Source organism: Ammodytes marinus (assembly GCF_949987685.1).
Source record: "Ammodytes marinus genome assembly, chromosome: 17".
NCBI lineage: Eukaryota > Metazoa > Chordata > Actinopteri > Uranoscopiformes > Ammodytidae > Ammodytes > Ammodytes marinus.
This window is the reverse complement of record NC_137221.1, coordinates 27,306,632-27,329,998: the sequence shown is the minus strand read 5'-3', so window position 1 is coordinate 27,329,998 and position 23,367 is coordinate 27,306,632. Positions and strand designations below refer to the sequence as shown.

The 23,367-nt window shown below is 41.3% G+C and overlaps 1 protein-coding gene across 1 annotated transcript in view; it reads right to left on the bottom strand.

Annotated features, from left to right (window-relative positions):
- Positions 1–458: 458 nt before the first annotated feature.
- Positions 459–23,367, bottom strand: part of ptprua (protein tyrosine phosphatase receptor type Ua) — a gene marked incomplete at both ends in the record, with an annotated part of 279,645 nt that continues 256,736 nt past the window's right edge. The window contains 7 exons of the mRNA XM_080045126.1: positions 459–521; positions 2,078–2,213; positions 6,129–6,286; positions 7,584–7,640; positions 14,018–14,143; positions 17,814–18,128; positions 21,746–21,895. Coding sequence (XP_079901252.1) covers positions 459–521; positions 2,078–2,213; positions 6,129–6,286; positions 7,584–7,640; positions 14,018–14,143; positions 17,814–18,128; positions 21,746–21,895 — 1,005 coding nt within the window. The remainder of the gene's footprint in view (positions 522–2,077; positions 2,214–6,128; positions 6,287–7,583; positions 7,641–14,017; positions 14,144–17,813; positions 18,129–21,745; positions 21,896–23,367) is intronic.

Sequence of the window (23,367 nt, the reverse complement as noted above, 5' to 3'; positions counted from 1 at the left end):
ATGGGATGCTCACCAAAGCAGATTAGACTGTTTACAGTGTTACAAACAAACACATAATATCAGCCAACGGTTGGCATCAACTGTAGGTCCCTTTCAGTGTTTGTTCATAGTAAGGCAGGACACAGCTGAGCTCTGTGAAGCAGGTAGTCCAGCTGCCTTGACAGTGGTTGTATATATAAAATGTAACTCCACTCCTGTTTAGTGTCCTCTGGTTTGGCAGATGTAAAGTGGCACAATAGAGTACAGGTTGGTTCAGAAAGCAGAGGAAAAGCAAAAAAATAAAAAGAGGGGTGTCGGTAGTATGTTACAAGTCTTCCAGTTAGCTTTCTCAATCAGTCTTAATGGTGGACGACGTTTAAATCCAGGCATGGCGAAGAAGACAACCAGAGCTGTGTACACGGTGTGAGGAGGCAGGATCCACACTTCCTTGAAGAGAGGCCAGAGGTGAGGGATTGGTGCTATCTGACTTCCAAGCAGTCCAGGTACTCCTGGGCCAGGTCATAGCAGAACCGATACTGCTCCTAAACACAAGCACATATTCTACAAGGTTATTTTCCATATCATGGTAAATAATGTGTGTTAGCTACACATTCTATCTTTAATGTCTCTTTGTTGGTGTACTGAGTGCATTCCAGAAGTAATTACTGTATATGATCAAATGCAGTTTAAATAATCGGCTAATTTACTAATCAGTTAAAGGATAAATCAACATTTTTCTTATTGTCTACAAATCCCATACGTAGACCATCAAAATGCATTTTTTCATGGTTTCTCAATATGAATATGGGTCTACAGTGTGACTAGAGACTCAGAAGTTAATATGTGAGATAACAACTTTCTCTATTCTTCTTCTCCACCTCCACCTTCTGAAAACCGAGAGAGCAGTCTGTGCTTTCTGAAGGCGGGGCTTAAAGAGACAGGCTCTAAACTGAACGTTTCAGATAAGATTCTGCAATGGGCAATGTGAGAAATGGAAAGGGTTTTTGGACACTAAACCATGAACACAGTTTCTGGGAGAAAACCTGAATTACAAGTTTGAACCTGAAAATTAGCATAATATGTGACCTTTAAAGTCTTTTTAATACCACACAGTATGCAATATAATACCTGTTTCACAGCATTGGCCAAAGCAGGAAAGTCTGATGGCAAATTAGAAGGGACGGTATGACCTCTCAGTCACTCGCTCTGCATGTAATGCAAATAAACTTTTCGGGGATCCCACTACTGCTAACCAATCAGAAGAAAGAATGCTACAAACCAGCACCTGTCTCACTGCCAGGGGCGTTTTAGGTTTCCAAAATATCCGGGGCTTAGCCCAAGAGGGAATAGGGTAGTGCACATTTTTTGTATACTTTATTGTGCATGCAAATTTTTTTTCATAATGCTTTACCTAAATAAACAAAATAGGCAGGTAATTATAGCTTTAAATAGCTACCTGACTGCTGCTTATCCCCAAACATTTAAGGTTCTATTCAAGTTATTTCATAGGAAAATGAATACAAGTGAGACAGACCTTACATTACCCATATCAGGGGTGTCAAACACATTTTCACAAAGGGCCACTCTACGATATGATAATCACACTAAGGGCCGACATGGAGTTTACTGACATGCCTGCTTTTCAATCCAAAAAGTAAAAACAACATACCTATGCACATGCAGAGCAACATATGGGTGAATGTGTATGCGCCTACAATGGCGGAACAGGTAAAAAAATCCTTCCCAATGTCTGTTTTGATGGTTTTTATCATGTTTTATCACACTTACGCATCTGAGATGATGCTAGATAACACGCTGCTTGAAGACCGCAGTGCATTAATGTGGTGATGTGGGGACGAGGGAGGGGACTGCTAACTGCAGTCACTGACAGGAAGTTAGCTAAACTGACCATTCCGCTTACTGAACCTTAAATATGAACAGGCATGATAAGTGGCAGACAATGGATGGATGGATGGAGTATTTTTTTTTGCTAAAATCCACATCTAATTATGAGCAAATGAGCATCATTACTGCTGTAACTCTCGGTGGTGACAGTGTTTGCGTGTGTCTAATATGTACAGGCAGCTCCCCTGCTCACCATTGTCTCCACCATGTTTGGCTTGGAGTTGCGCAGTGTTTTGGCAGCGAAGAACACGTCCCCCACGCTGTGGTGACGGATCATCTCCAGGATCATGGTGCAGGCACAGAACGTACCACTACGACCGCCGCCGTTCCTGCTCACACACACACACACACACACACACACACACACACACACGCACACACACGGACACATACACACACACACACACACACACACACACACACACACACACACACACACACACACACACACAGAAGAGAAGCAGAAAGACATGAGTGGCCTACTAAAGATGTGGTAGAGCAGCTCAGACAGACCTATCGGAGAGGGAAGCTATACAGAGTGAAATGTCACAGATTAATTGAGCACAGATCAAGCATGCTGTCAGAGAAAGGCCAACTGGCAGACTATCAAGATGAATATCTGAGTAAAGTTCTCGTTAGAATACAGGAGGCCCAGGTTTAATCAGATAGCAGACGTCTTAACACACAGCCTGACCTCCAGAGATCAAAGGGCTCACACATGGACACTCTGGGCACGGCACCTCCACCTCCAGTCAAGCGGCTAACACCAAGCACTAATGCAGCGTTAATGAGATTTAATAACTATGGAAATACATAGTTATTAAATCATTTATACAAGCTTTATTGAGCGTGACCATGGCCAGTTTAAAATATACAGTTGAGAGGTGAATAACATAGCAGCTTATTGGAACACACTCTGCTTGTGGTCAAACATGCACAACTCAGCCTTCTTCACTGCAGATTCTGACACTTCTCTATTCAGACAATAATACAATCCACAAGCTTTTAAATTCCTAATAGATTTGCTCATCACACTAAAACAAAATGATTTAGATATCACAATTAGTCCAAAAAGAATCATTTATTGGCCTTTAAAGCGAGACACTGCAGGGAAAACCATGTTTTTTTAAGCAATGGTCCATTTTGAAGTTTGTCTATTTCGCCTCCATAACATGTAATGTTCATATGGATTATCATTTCACGAAACCTTGTCTGTTGTGTCTGTATATTTATTATTCCTATTTTTCAACATAATTTCTTTTCAATACTCTAAACCAAAAATCTCCACTTCTAAAGGCTTTTTATTTTGGTAATTGTCTGATTAATGAGACATTTTCTTATTAAAAACATGACAAAGACATGTACATGTTTTTTTTTTATAAAATGAAAAAAGCCTGCACCTAAAATAATGGTTTTAATTAGTGCTGTCAAACAATTTAAATATTTAATCATGATTAATCGCTTTAATGTCATAATTAATCGCACTTTTTTATCTATTCTAAATGTCCCGTGATTTCTTTCCCCCATTATTTTTTCTAATTTTAATGCTCTTATCACACCCATTCTCTACACCCTTGTAATTCATTGTAGTTTTTCTAAAATATCACCATTTCCATTTCAGTGCAAATAGCCCACAATTTAGACCTCCCAGAACAGAATACACAAACATAATTGGAACTTTTTTTTATTTAAAACCAAACTATAAAACAGCATAGGCTATATAAAACAAATTAGTATCAAAGGCTAAATTAAACTGCTAGTTGTAGGCCTAAATATTTTGGGAGTTGTTCCTCCACGGCTTATTTCAGACTGTGTGGAGTGGACACACTATACGCCTTTGTGCCGGTGGTTGCTATGGCGCTGCTGCAGCCGAGGCTCCATCGCCCTTCGTAGCGAAAAATGAAGGCAAATGACAGGCTTTCTTTTCTGTTCTTTCACCGCGTAGTCCCAGAGTCACACACGGAAGACGCTAGCAGTGAAGGAAACACAGCGGGGCTAGGAAGCGCTAGGTACCGGTTTGTGCTTCAAAATAAAAGTCAGAATTGACTTGACGTTTATCCGTTTTGCCAGTTAAATGATTTTAATGTGAAGTTAAACTGCAGGAAATGTTCAGTTTGAATCAACAAAGTCAAAGTCAAAGTATACTTTATTATCCCAGAGTTGGGAAATTTGTGTGGTCAAAAGTGCAGCACATTTAGGACATATAGGCATACAAGTGGGCACGCCACACACACAACAACAACAACAACAACAACAACAACAACAACAACATTTAAGAATAAATAGTTCAGTTCATCAGTGAATCAGTAGCAGGCCTAAAAACAACATTCACAAAGATTAAGTTAAAAACAGTAAAAGAAAAACACAGTGTTCATGATCTTGACCTGTGTCTTTCATTTAAAAGTCTAATAGCAGAGGGGACAAATGACAAGCTAAACCTTTTGGTTCTGATGGACCTTTGCAGCAGCCTGCTACTGCCACGGTTGCTGCGTTGGAAGCTCCTACATAAGAGGTGGGTAGGATCACTGAGTATCTGCTCAGCTTTATTCACAACAAGATCTGACCATAGCTGAGTGACTGACGTCTGACTGCATCCAATAATTTTGCTTGCTGTCTTTACCAAACGCTGTAATTTATCTTGGGTTGCGTACCGAATCGCATACTTTCTACTATATAGTATGTAGAAAAAAGATTTAGGATGTCCCGATTCTTGTGGCCAGATTTAGGATGGTTAGAAGTACCCAGATGTCCTACTTCATGCGGCCAAGATTGTTAGTGTTGAAAAGTGCATCCTATTTGGGCGATTCTGACCCATAATCCAGTGCGCACGTGAAGTGACGTAACATCGACGAAGCCTCCATATGAGAACAAACGGGGATGCGACGGATATAAAAGCAAGAGGCAAGATCAAGGCGCAATGTTATGATGAAATAAGAGAGTAAAGTATGTCCCCATAGTATGCCTACTGCATCCTAACTAGATTATTTTTATCGTCAGATGTAGTATGTAGAATAGAAAAAAGAAAGAGTATGCGATTCGGAACGCAACGTTGGTCTTTTTTGCGCATGTTGCCAAATACACAAACTAAGCCAAAGGACAATACACTCTGAAGGACTGTTTTGTAAAACAATTCCAAAATAATACAGTCCACCTGAAAGCAGTTCAACTTACGTAGGAACAGTAACTTAACTGCGAGCTACATGTATAGTTTGTGGTGTTGTAGTGTTTCAAACATTACTAGTTGTTGCAACAGCATGTGAAAAAACTACAAAGTTTGCTAGGCCAAAAAGAACGTTAATTTCTCGATAAAAAAATGTACGCTGTTAAAATGAGTTTGCGTTAACGCCGTTAATAACGTGTTAAACTGACAGCACTAGTTTTAATCAACTAGCAAAGTTTTATGATATTTTTAAATAAGAAATATTCACCTGCAATGTCTCTCCTCAAGTCCAAAATGAATCCTATGTTGGCCATTAAAATGCATATGGAGATCTATTGCCTCGTTTCCGTCAAGTAGAGCGGGTCGGATTGGAGTGGTTCGGTCCGGTTATTTTGGATTTTCATTTGCCAAAAGTTGGGTAGGATACGGATATAAGCGAGCCTGACCGCTCCAAGCCGCTCCTATTTTAGGTACTCCTCCGTTTGGGTACCAGCCGCCTGAAAGGGTGCCGAAAAGGCATAGCTACACACTGCCGTTGGTTGATTGGTCGAAATAATAATTTCCGCATTAAATCGTCGTGTGTCTTCACCTCGGCAAGAGCATGGGCAAGAGTGAAGAGTTGTGTGTAGCGAAAAATGTCGGCGCAGCACTCTGTTAATTGTGTGGTGTTTTTCCTCTTCATTAAATAATCATATCAGTGGGCTACACTCACGGACCTATAAAAAGTAAAAGGCTACACTGTGTCCCGCTGCTACGATGTCACCATAGTGACTGCCTGCTGTTCGTCTCTGTGCATGATTTTACCGGCGTAATACACTCACGACACCAGGGGAATAAGCGGCCGGTTTCGCCAAGCAAAAACGAGAGACCGCTGGCTTGACCACAGTTGTTCAAAAGCCACATACTTTGGCCCGTATTCTGGCGGCGGCTATAGCAGTCCAGCCTAAACCCCGCCCTACCAGTAAGGGTAGGGTCGGCGGTGGAAACAACTCCCAGATTGTTAAAAGCGAGCTGTCCCGCTCTGAGCTGCTCCGACCCGACCCGCTCTACTCGGTGGAAAAGAGGCATATGTAAGTAGACTCACAGGCAGTGTACGACGGTGCGTCCCTCTCCACACTCCCTCTGCCAGTTGTGAACCTGAGCCAGGAGGCTGAGGAAAGCTTTCTTAGAGTCGGGCACGTCTCGGTACGGGGACCAGCGCAGGAACTGGAAGTGACGCACCACCAGCTGGCCTTCCTGGAGCTATGCACAGAGAAAAAGAGATATGGAGAGGGAGGAGAAGCAAAAGTCACGCATTGAACCCATTGCATATTCACCACCACACAGCCCAACCTCATTCAAACATCTATCTGCTTATCAGCCAGAGGCCATTCTGTCAGCACTTCCAACTTGCACAACTTCAAACCGAGAAGCTCCTGTTTCTACTCTGCTGTGAGAGGTGCAATGTGTAGCAGTCTGCTGGAACTTTACACATTATATTGAGATGGTATTTGAGTGAATATAAGCGTGGAGAACGGATGGAAATCAATACTGGATTTCTTTACACGGTGTCAACTAGAATGCAGCAAGAAAAAGCCCTTCTTCAAGTTTACATAAAGGTTTGAAGTAGAACTTTTTATTTTAATACATAAAGTTAACATTTTATAACAAGAGGTACAAAAAGGTATAAATGGGGATGTTGCTAGCTACGGTGGCCCCCTTGATTTTGATACACATTATTTACATACAAGTTTACAGAACCTAGGCTGAATATTGACACAGGATTTATACTGGCACACACACACACACACACACACACACACACACACACACACACACACACACACACACACACACACACACACACACACACACACACACACACACACACACACACACACACACACACACACACACACACACACACACACACAGTATGGACAGGTAGTGGATCATGAGGAGATATTCACTGATTTAGACAAAGTGATTTTGACGACAAGGGTACTCCGGAATCGCCGACCCCAACTTTAAGGAAGCTCCTTATTTAGTATATCTGTTTTAAGTGGCATTTGACTATGTGTCTGGGCATAGAATATAAACATGTGTCCAGGTGTGTGTGCACAAGATCCAAAGTTAAGTTAAGTTACTTAATTAGTCAATGGCTACATAAAAATGTGTCTTTCTCATCTCCCCTCTCAAGTTCTCACACTCCAGAGGGGGTCCTCAGCTATAGTACAGCGGCCCTGGAGCAGTTTGGGGTTAAGTGTCTTGCTCAAGGACACAATGGTAGAGATGGTGGGCACTGTAGATGTAATACCAGCCACCACAAAGCAAAGATTGCACTTCTAGTGGGCAAAAACTCCACCAAGTACCTTTAATCTTTAAATGTGAGAGATCTACAAATTCACTAAACATACTGGTCTTATAAACTGGCCAAAGCTTTCAGTCATCTTTACAATTGTGTCACTTTTTACATTTACTACACCCTTTTATAACTCTTATTTCATGTTAATACATATACTAGTAGCACCTTTGATGTATTTACTGGACAATGGCGTTCCTTCTTGGGACAGAGTCTATTGGTGTCTTTCTCTGAGGCGTCTGTCTCCTGTGCGTCCTGTAGAGAGGGCCATGTGGGGACAGCTTATGACATGGTGTCAAGTCATTCTTAAAGGGTTAGGAGTGGAGCAGGGAGGGTAACCTCTGGTGGTGGTGGAGGGGGGAGGGGGGCTTAGGACACAGTGTGGGTTGGGTAAGGAGGTGAACTAGACGTAGGAGGGTTTTTTCAACTATAGCATGCTTCACTACAAGGACATGTCTGCTCAACTAGCTGGAGAAATCTACAGGAGACTGCTGAGGTCAAAGGGTGATGGAAGATTGGCTACAGTGTAAAATGGGACCCCCCCACAAACACACACACAGACTCACAAGCACATTCAGTAAAAAATAAATCATACTGTAATTTGGGCTGTGCAATTTAACCGCAATAGCAAGTTCATCTTTCAACAATATTGAATATACAGTAAGATATTCAACTTTTGCAAGATAATTTTTTAAGTCAGGCCAAGATTTGGAGCCAGCCAGGGCAAGTTTCTGTTTTACAGTTGAACTATATTTAGATTCAAGGCAATGAACTGTTAAAATACAGATTTTCTTTAAGGCTACACATCAGTAGTCCATATCCCTTATGTTCTCTTTGCATTGTGCATGTGGAAATGCTCTTACTTTCACTATTAAACATAGCCAGGAGTTTTACTGTCGATATTTTACATTTTGATTCCACCAAATAATTTCAACCAACATTAATTTTACGTGATCTCCCATCACGATCATTAAAGATTTTTCTCCGACCACATTTCTTCCTCAAAGATGACGGTTCACCACTAATCTATCCAGGTTGTAAGAATGCGTTGGGCAGTTCTTAACACAATTTTAGTAGTTTCATCTTCTCCTGAGTAGTTTTCTGTTTTATGCAGGCCAATCATTTCACCCCTCTGATACAGAGTTACATCTTTTCCAAAACCACAGCATGTCTTCTGACATGGTTGTTTAAGAAATAAGAAGCTATTCACTGCAACAGTTAGGGTTAAATAACTTTTATATTAATCACTGCAGTTTTTGAGCGATGGAGGGCTCTTGCCTATTTGCTTAGTAAAATCCAGGTGGTGACTTTTTTTCTGGGCCTGGGCAGAGTAGAAAGCAGGTTTATTATGCTGCAAATCATTCCCACTGCCGCCTGGGACCCAGGTCTCCATTATATTAGTATCAGGCTTCTTAACCCTCTTTAACATTAACCCTCTTTAACATTAATGAATTGGTTCTGTGTCAGGAAGTGCCTCAGAAATCAACACGTAGCTGCAGCAGCTCTATGCTGAGGTAGAACCTGAGGGGCACTTTACACGACAACACGAAACGGTGCATACGCGAAAATATTTTCGCGGTTGCACTATATCATTTACATGAAAACAGCAAACGCAGGCATGAAACCGCAAGTTTTTGAGATCTACTCACAGGGAGAATTTTTTGGAAAACACAACGGTTTTGGTTTCTTGTAAACACGAAACCATTTTCCCTGGTAACGCTGACGTCACGGCTCCACTTCACGTATGCGTAGTCTATAACATTTGCTGTCAAAATACCCACACGCGAGTTATAAAGTTAGAAGACAACATAACATGAAAGGTGTCTCCGCGGCACCATCACTGTGATCAGCGGAGAGTGTCGTGCAGGGCTCAAATATAACACTCGCCAATTTAGTCTAAGCGATTAGTAAGTTATTGAGACCACCAGCCACTTTTTCTGGGGAAAGATTTGTGCTCTGCTGGTTTTTCTAGCAAAATAAACGTGTGTAGCTTCTATATGCCAGGGACACAGCTCTCTTTACATTAAAAAACACTATCCATAGTTCAGCGCACAGCGGTTAAGTTACTGTTCAACAAAAGGAGCATTAAGGCTACGGCTTCACAGTAAAAGCATTTCACTGGCTAAACATTAATAGCATTTCACTGGACAAACGTGAGTCGATTTTTATTTTGAAGTACGCCTAACAGGAAAGTAGCCGCTCACAAAGCCCCTTCACTATCAGCATGTCTTCTGTTTTCATGAGTTCAATGCAGTGAAATAAGAGGACAGAAAGCTTGTAATTTACAATACTTTTAACACAAGCTTACACCAACCGCTTTATGAACGTTAATGGCATTAATTTTCGGTTACAGTAAGGTTTTATGCATCAAATTGTACCGGAAAAGCTATCTACTAGGCTAAGTGTCACCGCTGACTATTGGCTTGTCATGCCTACTACACTGCTACACATTCAAGAAAAAACACCTCATTTGATGAGAAAATTGAACATTTACTGTACACAGCCCTGTTGATTTGACACTCTGTTAAAGTGTCAAATCAAGACAACTTAGTGATTCAAAGTTGACACTTACATCCTACAGTTTGTTTCCTTACTGTGAAGACGCATACCAGTGGCGGCTGGTGAATTTTCTTTTAGGTGGGGCTTCAATTTTATAAACCAAACCCATGTAGAGGAGTCTGGGGGGATCCTCCTCCAGAATATTTTTTTTATTATTTTCACATACAAATGAAGCATTCTGGTAGCCTGGAAATCCTGACCCTGATATCTTGAACGATAGAGGGTCTGGCGACGATCAATAGTAATTTCCAACTCTAGGGGCGGCTCCTACTCGTGCATTTCAAATGCCACTGCACGCAGTTGGATAGCACTACAACCAATCAGAGCGATGCACAAGTGACGTAAGCCCCGTTCGTTTAGCGAACAGCTGTTAAACTGTTCAATTAAACGTTTGCCGTTGTCGGTCGGCAAAACAGAACATTCCACTTACTTGCTAGTGAAAGCTATGAGTCCCGTCTTCCAATTCGTTAAGGGTCGAGGCCAAAGCAGTCTCAAACTCACACAACATATCCGCAGCCATCTTTGATGTTTACTATCACAGCTTCGACGTCGCATGCACGTCACTGTCGTCATCCGGTTACGTCCTCCCCAGAGCACCATATAAAGGGCTCTGGCGCGCCCATATTAGATAGAACCAATTGAAACGTTATACCAGATTTCTGGTAGTCTTGATAAGCTTCAACGGAGCGTCTCCAGACCAACACGCGCAGCAAATTTAATTTGCCAGCGCCTAGTGGCAGGTCTGGGAATGCCAGGCTAGCATTCTGGTGCATTCTGACAAAATAATAAAGACAAAATAAAACATTTCCTTACAAAGACAAATGGGGCAGGGGAACTAGGTTTTAACTTAATTTATTTGCCTTGTAGAATTCAGCAAGATTAAAAGTGCAAATACATCAATAACAATTGAGAATTATACACAAGTTAACATTCTCTCTCTCTCTCTCTGGCGTTAATCGGTATCACACCCAGAAGTACAAGCCTTCAAAGACTGAATAAGATAATAAAAGTTGAAATAAATCATCAGCAAGTGCTGGGAAACAAGTGATTATGATCACTGATCAAATTAATACATAAACACAAATTGTGACCATATGTCTTGTGTGCGTCACACCACCATAGGTTTGTGGGTGAGTCAACCTCAAAAGACACTCTTGGAACATCAGATTGAAAGTGGGCTAAGAAAATGCTATCCTGAATTTGAAATTGTGGAAGCAGTTATTCGTGCTGTGAGGCCTGGATTGAAACTGAGGAGTTATTTAGAGGGGAAAAATAACCTTACCCTTGCTACCCTGAGACAAATCCTCAGAGCTCACTATGCAGAACAGGATGCGACTGTATTGTACCATCAACTGTCACAAGCTGTACAGGGACCTGCGGAAACACCACTAGATTTTCTGGTCCGAGTGCTCGATCTGCGTCAAAAAGTACTGTTTGCATCTGAGCGTGCCCAGTCTGGCCTGAAATATAACAAAGAGCTAGTCCAAAGCCAGTGTTCACAGTCCATCATGACAGGCTTGTCAGGTAACCAGTTACTGGGCGCCAATGCCCAGCGCCCCAAACCCTCCGTTAAAACGGCAATAGAAATTGATAGGGCCACTCTGAGTGAACGAGGGTTTGGGGCGCCGTGAACTGGCGCCCGTAGAAGTTAAATGAGTCAGTTTAGAGCTTGAATTTCGCCATGAAATGTTAATACAGTGCCAGAATATAAATTCAGTGTGCATTCTTAAGTAAAATTAAATAGTTTAGTTGCCTCAAGCACACAAAAAAAACGATTTTTATTTTCTTTTGGGGGAGAGGAGGGGGGGCGGTGCGGTAATGTATGTGGTTGCTTTAATGCGGTAATGTATGCGTCAGCCGCGGCTGACGCATACATTACATACAATTACATCCTTCCATTGAATTAGGTAAGCGAAAACTTTCCCAGTTGAGTTTAGTTAATGTGAAACATTGCTAATGCATAGACAGGGCATACAGTAATATAGGTTGTCTACCCAGTGTTTTAAACATCTAGAGCAGGGGTGTCAAACTCATTTTGGTTGGAGGGCCACATACAGCCTCTCTGATCTCAAGTGGGCCAGACCAGTAAAATAATGGCAAAATAACGTACATATGTCAACTCCAAATCTATAGTTTTATTTTTCAGTTATATGCTTTATAACTCAGCCTACATATGTAACCTACATTATCACGGGTCACAAGGGATCTCTGTACCCTCCAGGAAATGTTTTAGTAAAAGTTGCTGCTGGCCATGGGAATAAGAGGTGCGGCGCGGGGGTATTTTGCTCAAAGATGCCAATACGCACTAATGAAATAAACAACTGTTTATTTGAATACACAAATACTACAGGCACTTTTGTCCAATTTTGTTTATTATATGTACAGGGACACATTTTGTGCAAACATGCAGACAGTACAAAATACACTGTTTTGATTTATTTTTAAATACAATATTGGTTGTTTTGGAATAAGTTTTTCCCAATTTAAAACATAAAAATAAAGCAGCATGGAAAATTAGAAAATAAATCTTGTAGGCCTACACTAGCATGCTCCTGCTCGTTTCGCGCGCAGAGCCGCAGACACACCGCGCTTGCTAGTACATTAATTGTTCAGCACTAAAAATAATTTTTTTTTAATTTTATTATAATTTTTTTGGTTTTTACTTTGCCATAAAGCACTGGAGGAAACATTAATAGCGGTGAAGCAAGATTGCCATTTACCATTTCCCACGTTGCTAAAATCAGCTTTTTTTTATTTTGGCTGCACCCTAGCGGCTGGAGTGAGCAGCTCTTCTTAGATGCAAGTTCATCAATTCATGGCTTAAAATCCTGAGCTGTGGAACTTTCAGCACATTCCTAGCTGTAAGCCACGTACGTTTCCTAACAGTTGGGAGTGTATGCGACGTGCAGATATGGCACAGACTCCATTAAAAAAATAAAATAAAAATAATGTTTTTTTTTTTTTTTTTCAGAATTGATTCAAATCGGCCGAATTGATTCGCGGGCCATATCAAAACATGTTGCGGGCCACATCTGGCCCGCGGGCCTTGAGTTTGACACATGTGATCTAGAGTATTTATGTGTTCTATATTTCCCCCGGCCTCCCTGAGGTGACGTATGCTGGACTAAAGAAACACTGGAAATCCAAGGTGATGCAATAACCCCTTCAGAGTTGCCTTCTGATTTGGTGCGAGACACGTCTAGCCAAACAAATGTGCTGACTGAAAAAGACCCAATGTGTGAAGTGGTCTGAAGCTTGTGAGAGATTTTAGCACACAGTTAGTTCACACAGAACTCATGGTCTCATTAAGGCGTGATAAACATGGCGTACACGTCAGCTGAATGGTAAGAACCAGAGAGAGCTGACTACTGTAGGGCTTTGTCGGCCGTGTTTACCAGCTGAGACAGTCAGGATCACAGAATGAGTCAAAATGATCAGTTGCATATTAATTATGTGTGCGCTAACCTCAGCCAGGTAACATGGTTGTCAGGCAAACCATAAAGCAACCACATGTAGATGGGGTTTGGATTGCATTGTGGACTTTACTGCTGTACCTGTAATGGTGTTCACTCCTTGCCATTTTTTTGTTTAGATATTAAAAAATGATTATTTCCATGTATGACAAGAGGTGGCTACTGATTAACCATATATGCAGGTGCATCTAAATACATTGTAATATCATGGAAAAGGTCATTCAAAAAGTGAAACTTTCACATATTTATCACACAAATTGAAATATGTCAGTTATTCCTGTTGTTTTTATCTTGATGATTACGGTTTACAGCTCATGGAATAAAATGAACCTCATTATCTCAAAATATATGAATATTACATAAAACAATTAAAAAAAGTATTTATATTACAAAAATGTTGAACAACTGAAAAGAAAGTTTAATCCTAGATTAATTTCACTTCATGTGTAATGAATGTAGAATATATGAAAGTTTCACTTTTTGAATGAAATTACGAAAAATAAATATTCATTGATATTCTAATTGTTTGAGATGCACCATAAAAGCAAATCCAGTGAAGGACCAAGGCACTCTGTTCCATTGTGCTGTGGCTGCACCTACCCGAGTGATGTTCTGAACACTGAAGAGACGGATGATGACGTCATCGTCGGCCGTCCTGGACAGAAGCTCAACTGTCATTGGTCCATACTGCTGCAGGCCTGGCTCAGGCCAATACTGCAGACAAGGCTGTGGAAAGAAGAGGGCAACAGGTCTTTAGAACACATTCCCATAGGCTCAGTCCTCGTCACAGCAGACTTATGCCTCGTTTCCACCGACTAGAGCGGGTCGGGTCGGAGCGGTTTGGTCCGGTTATTTTGGCTTTCCATTTGCCAAAAGTTGGGTAGGAGCCTAACCGCTCTAAGCCGCTCCCATTTTTGGTACTCCTCCGTTGGGGTACCAGCCGCCTGAAAGGGTGCCGAAAAGGCGGAGCTACACACTGCCGTCCATTGATTGGTCGAAAGAATAATTTCCGCCGTGTGTAGTCACCTCGGCAAGAGTGAAGAGAGTCTTGTGTTTCGGCGAAAAATGTGAGCGCAGTGTTTTTCCTCGTCATTAAATTAATTAGTGGGCTACACTGTGTCCCACTGCTTCGATGTCACGTAGCTGCCGCAGCCAGCGCTGTTCGCTCACTGTCTCTGTCGGCTTGCACCGAGCCGTCTCTTTGCATATACCTTAATATCGTGATTAATTATTAACATTCAGCGATTAATAAAAAAATCAATTGACAGCCCTAGTTTTTATACATTCAGACAGAAGACAGGCAGCACCAGATCAGGAGAAAAAGTGGAAACAGAAGTGAGACAGAGGGAAAATGGAATGTTCCAGCTGTCGTGCGCGGTGGAAACATTGAGCAGGAATCCAACATGACATGTTGGCAGGGTGGAGATAGGGAGACAGAGGAACTCAGCCCACGCAAGAGCAAACATGGCAGGGAACGATAAGCAAGCATTAATGCCACGATGATGGCCCTGGGCAAATCACATGGACGGGCCTCAACGCAGTGAGTGAAGCTTTCTGTCACGGCAGCAGCTTAACAAACAAGAGATGGCTCTGTCCTCACTGAGCTCTTATCTGCCGTGGATCACATGTCACCAGGAACTGTCCATATGTTGTTGTTTTTTTGTTTTTTTAACCTTTATTTATACAGGTAAATCCCATTGAGACCGAAAACTCTTTTGCAAGGAAGACATGTTTTCTTTTCCCACGTTACCATTCACACACACACATTCATACACCGATAGCAGGCTAACTATTGACATTCACACAAGGCAAAGTGGGTGAAGTGTCTTGCCCAAGGACACAACAACCATGACACAGGTGGCAGGGCGGGGATCGAACCTCCAACCCTTTGATCATCAGCCGACGCACTCTACCAACTGAGCCACAGTCGCCCCAAATGTTACACCTCAAAGGATGATGAGATGAACAGCCATGTTTATTGATGGATGTTGAATCTGCAGATCATCTCATACATTTAGAAGCAGATGAATAATGTGTTAATACGTAGTGCTGAAGCAAGCGTGAATCCTTTAACCATTTGTTTAAATGAAGCATTTTTATTCTTTTAATGATCAGGTTTGCCCTCATCAGTATTTGATCTTGTTTCTGTCTTGTTTAGTTTTTTTTAAAGCCTCCTGTGGACAGGTGTTGAAAACTAGCATTATGCTAATACACTGAAAACAATGCATCTGGTTCGTCCAACGATATTGTCATGTTCATGTTAAAAAAAAAAAAAAAAACATGACAGTGGACAGTTCAGGCGGTGACAAAAAACCAAACGTTTGCGGCCTCTAGTTCAAAGTGAGGATTAGCTCCTGTTCTCCAATTTAACCCCATAGACCCCATTCCAACACAATCGCGTTTGCAGTTTTTAACGTGATCATGCATGACACAGCCTACATGATAAGGGCATATAGTTGTTTATACACCCAGTCCATTTTACCTGCTAAAAAAATACTTTTTATTTGACTGAAATCACTTTTAATCCCCAGTAGCAGGATTGGAAATAATATTCATTTCAAAGGGAATCTAGTTGTAGTCTTGCAATATGAGACCCCCTGTCTTTTCAAAATCTCAGTCTGTGACTGAGAACTAATGACTAGTTGTCTTCAGCTGTGAGTTTTTCAAAGTCTTTTATAAGTCCTTTAGTGTAAGCCCAGCATAAATTGAGCTGGGATACAAATGTGTGTTTGCCATCTACACATTTAGAACTCCAGAGGCCTGTTTCAGGTAGCTGGTTTTGAGGCAACCCAGAGTTTGTTCGCTCTGAGTTAGTGGAAACTCTCGGTTTTCCGTTTCAGGTAGCCAGTTACTGCGGCAACATACGCCGTGGGTCTAACCTGCTCGGGAGGTGGTTAGACCTACCCTGAGTTTGTTACGCTGCAGCTCCGACTGAAGAAAGAGTCACTGTTACAACGCGTCCCTGTACAGTTTAAAGCAAAATCAATCCATAGAAATCTCCATCGAGATGTCTCCATCGGGATGTTTTTATCATGTAGGCCTACTGATGATTTTACGTTTGATCAATCATTTATATTATGATCAGTAGCCTTGTTCTCAGCCCTCGTTCGTTCATGGCAGCCACCTTACACATCGTGAACATGTTCTACATTCAGATTAATAAACCTATTTGTATTGTATGTAGGCCTATATCATTCTTCTTTTTATTAATAGGGATTTTTTAACGTCTGTGCCACTTAACAGATTTATGTCAGGTTGAAATGTAATTCTGCGGCTGGGGCTGGACGCGATCGTTACTGTTCACTTGTGTCATCCCAAAGTCAGAGACGAGCCTCGTTAAATAGCCGCATATGAATATAGAAATAATATAATAATTTAAACTGTGATCACTAGAGGACAAGGAATCTGGTAATAAAACAATCAGGCTCTACAATGGAAACTGTCATCTAATGTGTCTGACGTTAATGTCTTTCACTCCTCATTTAAAAGAAGCGACAGTCTGTTTACTGCACAGTAGGCTTATTATAGCTTGCCTACATAATACAGCGAATATAAAACACTGTCAGCAATGCTTTGCGGCGCCAGCTTTTGCTGCTGCTGATATGCGTAACTTAATTCTTGAAATAGACTTGCTTCTCATACGGAAGCGTAATGATTCTAAACCCCCCCCCCCCTCCATTGTTTTTCTGAATGGCCGAGGTGATTAGATCAGAGTTATGAGATAATATCCCCGTTAATTCTTCCCCATACCATAAACTCATTCGTTAATATTTCTTACTCTAGTGGGAGGAGCAGAGAAGTGTTTTTATTTTTTTTTGAGAAGTGGGAGGATCAATCATTTGTTTCTACTGTTTCCATGGTGAATCATGTTATCAGCGATCGATTGACGATGGCTTTTACGCACGCGATCAACCCAGAGTGAACATGCTCAGAGTTGATTGACCAAATGCTGATCCACTGTTCTGAAACCCAAAACCCAGAGTTGAGCAACTCAGAGCGCAGGATTACACCCAGAGTTTGTAAAACCTGCTACCTGAAACAGGGCTCTGGTCTTTGAGAGTATCCAGACTTGAAAAGCATTCTGAAGGTGGATGACTTGCTCTCTGAAGAAGAGTCGTGACTTAAGAGGGAGTCCGACAGCTTTTTCACTTAGATTGCATTGTGTTTCAACACACTCTCTTCAACATACTATTTGCCAAACAGTTCTTGGAAGTGGTAAGAAATTGGCCCAGGCGCTCTTAACGCCCCATATCCTCATATTTTCTTAAAGACCTACTTCATCGCTGGAAATATAAAGGTGTATGGAAGTCTGAGATCCTAAGTCATATAAATGTGCAAACATTTTAGAAATCGGTTGTGTGGCAATAATAGAACTTGTAGACACCTCTTTTCTTACCCAGGCAGAGTTGGACTGGTTGAGCTGGTTGAGCATGACAACGGAGGTGCAGCCATAGTCGTACACCAGCCTCCAGAAGTCTGTGGTGGTCCCAGGGAGTGGGTGAGGCGTCACCACAAAGGCTGCAGGCCGGAGGAAGCTGTCGGCCAGCGCTGCGTTGATGTAGTTGCTGCTCTCTCCCTCTGAGGTGAGCAGGAAGGCCAGGGAGCGGTCTGGAGGCAGCACGTCCATACTGCGGTTCTTCTCACGGTTCCTGGGCATCAGGGAGACACTGCACTCCTCCACGTCCAGGTGTGGAGTCACCGAATTCAGAGTCTGAAAAGAGTGTGCAGAAAAGATCATTAAAAAAAAGTGTGGCGTATGTGTGTACTTGTACAACACTTTTTGTAACAACCATTTATTAGTTTTAATGATTAGGTATTTTTTCGAAAGTTAGGACATTTTGTCTGGTTCTCAATTGGGACAGGCCTTTAAAGGGCTGTTTGAGGCTTAACACTAGATTTTAAGGTTAAGATATGGGTTTAGGTTAGGGTTAGAGTAAGGGTTGGGGGAAGGGGCTAGGGAATGTATTATTACAATGAGTGTCCTCACAAGTATAGCCGGGTGTGTACAAGCGTGAATGTGTGTGTGTGTGTGTGTGTGTGTGTGTGTGTGTGTGTGTGTGTGTGTCTGTGTGTGTGGATGTGTTTACGCAGAGATAAAATGCAAAGATAAAATGAAAATGGAGATTGTGATAAGAGGAGACAGACTCAGAGGAACAGATCAAAGAGTAATGGACAGATGCAATGAAAAATTCTCCACTTAGGCACTTAAATATTGTTTCTGTTTTGCTTATATAACATGTCTTCTTTCATACTAGTATAAATAAAATGGTCCAAAATGTACATGTTTATTCGACTAAACCTTGTCTGTTTGCGTCTGTATATTTCTCCTATACAACCATCTTTAACGGACATTATCTCCGCATGTTTTTTTTTAATAGCCTGAATCAAAGATCTCAACTTCTAAAGCACTTACATCAAGTAAACTTTCCATAATCATACTTAGCACTATTCTGAAGGTTATAACAGAAGGGTTGTTCAGTTGTTCTTTGTCTGATTTATGAGACATTTCCTTTAAAAAAACATGCACAAAATGCATCTACAATACAGAGTAATTGTTTTTAATGTCAGAAATCAACCAGCAAAGTTCCATGATATCTATAAGTTATAATGTTTGACCCTATCCCCCTGCAGTGTCGCCTTAAAACAGCCTGAATGTCAAGAACATATACTCTAATCATCTCCAGGAAACTTTAAAACACATTAATTAAAAGTTTAAACCCCCGCAAGGCTTAGTGGATATAAACACATTACACGCGATATCATACATTATGAATATGCCCATTACGAAGCAATGGGAAGTCAAATGAACTGATTATCTAACTTGCTTCATATTGTGAATGACTCCCTATTGGTTTAGACAAAATGAATAGAACAGCTTGTAACTGGAACATTGTGTCACGCTATTAAAGCTGGGGTATATGATTTGGGGAGAAAATAGCAGTTGGGAAAGAGATTCGAATCCATGGGCCAATCCGAGCCAAGTCTTTTTTGCATAGGAAATTTCCTTTCCTATCGAGATGAACCGCAAGATTTAAAGCAACAGGCCACCGACGGAGTTTACCGACTCTACACGAATACGAACGAGAGGTAAAACCATAGGGTAAAACAGAAGAGAGGAGAGGAGAAGAGAGGAAGATTTAACTTGGCTAAAACAAAACCCCCCCCTCCCCCTAAAGATAATAAAGAACTCATAAAAGACCAACATCATAATAGTTATTTTAGTAGCTCACAATTTACACCATAAGAAAATAAAATACCAACTTCACATTTAATGAAGTTACTGGGGGCAGTTCAAGTGTAGCCTCTTTTTATTCCACATGTGAATTGGGATTCAAGTGGCCTTAAATATTCCCCTTGGCCAAGTCCGATCTAAGTGATTCTCTCTGTTGGCGACAACCTGATTAAAATCAATATGAAAAGAACGCATGGATCAAACGAGCGCTTGTTGTAGTCCATTTTCGGAGAATAGTGTAGTTTCACGCTAGTGACTCACGTCAGCAATACTCGCCGTCGTGCAATGACGTCGGTTAGGAGAAGTGGAGTCGAATTAATTTGAAACAGTGCTGTCTTTTCCTATGTTCGATAGGAAGCACCTTTCATATCTCCTTAACCCCGATGACGTTTAGGGGTTAAGTTATAGGAAAGGAGGCTTATAGGTTAGGAGATTGGACTATTCGGATCGGCCCCAAATACCTCAACCGCTCCACTTGTTCTCTTTGGTCCCTCCTCTATGGTCCCTCCCTGACACGCTCTACACCAACAGTCGGTGCCAAAGTGAATGGACAGTCCCAACAGCCAATAAGAACAGAGAATCGGAGCCTCGCTCTGATTGGTCAAGGTGTACAGCTCATATTAACTTTGACCAATCAGAAATCATATACCCCAGCTTTAATTGAGGCCGTCTTATTGGACAACTCACATGAGAGGGTAATTGTGGAAAAGGAACAATTTCTAATCATTCTGGCCAAAGGTCACCAATCATTAACATTGTAATTAACATTAGCTGGACGATATAATACTACCGTTAAATCAAAAATATATTCTTCGTACTTAGTCCCAAGCTCAAACTTTTCCGCTGAGCAACATGTTTTCAATGTCTAATGTGCACCGATCAGAAAAGCAGCTTCGGCCTTTGGTGGCTGTCACTCTTATGCTTACTACCCATTTATTTCTAACCAGCGCAGCACTTTTTCTCCCGACAGACTCTACAGTAGCAAACAGTGTGTTCAGAAGGGCAAATGGAAATGCTCTCATTAAGAGGCTACGGACCGAGTCACAGTTGTGTCAGAGTGATCAGTGAGTTTGGAGGGAAGCGGACATTAATTCAAATGTATAAAAGAAAAAGAGGAGTGACCTGGGCTGAATACCGAATGCTAAATTTGAATGTGACCAATCAAAAGTTAAATGCCATCTTCATAGTAGAGTGTTACTGTAATCGCTGAAGGTAGTTTTTAAAGTCTTATTGTGTGTTCTGAAATCACAACTTTTTATGAGATGAGAGGGGCTTGAAAACATATATCTCACATGACCAAAAATGTGTTCCAATGCCTATATACAGGGGGTGTCTCACATTACCCGATGGCTCACATTCCCCCGTTATCCCCTATATATTTTTTTCTCAACTTTTTTCTAACGGGTGATAGACATAGACAGCAGGAATCGGACACAGGTGTCTGTGAACGATTTGTTAATACACTCTAATTAATGCATGAGGCTGAGTGGTAATTATTGTTTGTTTTGTTGTTGCAAAGCGACACTGCACACACTTTAATTAGCCCAGTAGCTAATTCTCACCAATATTTATTTATTGGCTCTGAAGCGCATGGAAAACAAAAAAAGCTTGGGCTCAGCTGCAGCTTTTTGTTGGACACGGCTTTCGCTGGCAAAACAGGCGAAACATTTCTGCAGCGAGAGGTGTTGATTCTACTTTGGGGTCTCTTTGTCAGATGTAGTTGTTGCTTCTGCTAAACTGTACTGCATTACACAGAGAGGTTTTCTGTAGGTAGGAGTTGTTATTTAGGACAGTATGATATAAAAGGAATGGACAAAAAGAATACACATGCCTATCGATGGATGTAGATGTTTTTGAACACAGGTTTTCAGAAAGGTGGAGATGGAGATAAAGAGAGAGGGCTGTTTTTTTCTCATACTTTGGGAGCCTCTAGTCAAACCCGGGGACCCATTTTAATGTTGAAAAACCATGAAAGAGTGCATTTTGAATGATAGCTTTAAAAGTATACAATTTCTCCCACAATAGAGAGCAACAAAAGAAAGAAAGATGTGTTATCTTTAAGGTTGGAGTTATTTGTAAGGGGAGTAGTGCATTACCTGGAACTCCTCTCTCAGCGGTGAGGTGTTGCTCTGAGAGTCCGTCTTCAGCATCTCCTTATAGGTGAGAGCAAACTCATTGACAGGGACGGCGGTCTCTCCACACAGACAGGCCTCCAAGATGGCGTCATGGATGAAGACATACTGCTCCTGACAGGGCCGCACAGACACATTCACAACCAGTGAGTCACCGCACAGAACTTCTGAGCCTCCCAACCGTTATTTAGCCACTTGTGAAGAACAATTCAATTACCGTAGCTGAATGTTGACTAATAGCAATAACTGTCAAACTTTTTCTCATTACCATTCATACTCTCTGGGATTGTTTCCAATCAGAAAAATGTCATATAAATGGGGTAAAAAAGAGCAACAAAAACAAAATCCCACATCAGAGGAGCAATACACTGCCCACACACTATATTTAAATGAGCAGCATGAGCTGAGCAATTAACCAGGAAAGCAGGAAATTTGTTTTGACATCTGACCGAACAAAAGATGAAAGAAACGAGGATGCGATCAGAATAAGCGGCATTCAACGCTCCCTCTTCCAATTTATTTATCATTTTTAATGTGTTCTGTAATTGGAAAAAAAAATGTTTTCCACTGGTAGAACGGCTCTAGCTCAAAAGATGAAATTAAAATAGGGATAAATAGCATTGTTTTGGTATTGACTGCATCTGCATCTCCACTTCCAGACTTTGTAGTTTGTAAGAGAACATTTTATTTATTTTAAGTATTTTAAAACTTTTTCTCTTTTTTTTCTCTTGCTCTCTGGTCTGTTTATTTAAAGGGTGGGAGTTCATGAATTCTTCTTTGAAAGTAAATATTTTACCATTAGAATAAGATTTAATAATGATTATACCCTTACATATTTACTGTGAGACAACACTGTACTTAATCACAATTATTTTTTATATCCAAGCTAGTGTCCGTACATCAAAGTAAAAAGTCAAAGTCAGCTTTATTGTCAACACATTCACATGTACAAGACATGTAAGGGAATCGAGAAAACGTTTCCCCCCATGAACATATAAAAAGTAAAAAGTGCACAGGCACAAACAACAAACATACGAGACAACACTAAAGATAGACAATGACATATAAAATAAAATATAAAATACTGGAGTTTCTGTATAAATAAATAAATAAATAATTAATTGTGCAAAAAGGCAGTCAAATTCAGTTTAAAAAGACAGTCGTTAATTAAAAACAAAAATAAAAATAGCAGCAATATCAGTCTGTAAGTGTGTAGTGATAGTGAGTCCTAGTTAGTCCAGAGTGTAGCAGGCAGAAAGGAGGCGGTGTGGGGGGGGGGGGGTTCAGCTATCTGACAGCCCTGAAGCTGTTTTTGAGTCTGGTGGTGCGGGCAGGGGTCCGATACCTTCTTCCAGAGGGCAGGAGGGTGAACAGACTGTGAGCGGGATGGCTGGCCTCGCTCACAATACTGGTCGCTTTTCGGGTGAGGCGGGTGTTGTATGTGTGTTGCATGGAGGGGAGTGGGGCACCGATGATCTTTGTAGCTGTGTTTACTACGCGCTGCAGTGCTTTCCTGCTGTATTCAGCGCAGCTCCCGCCCCACACGGTGATGCAGCTGAACAGTGTGCTCTCAATGGTGCCTCGGT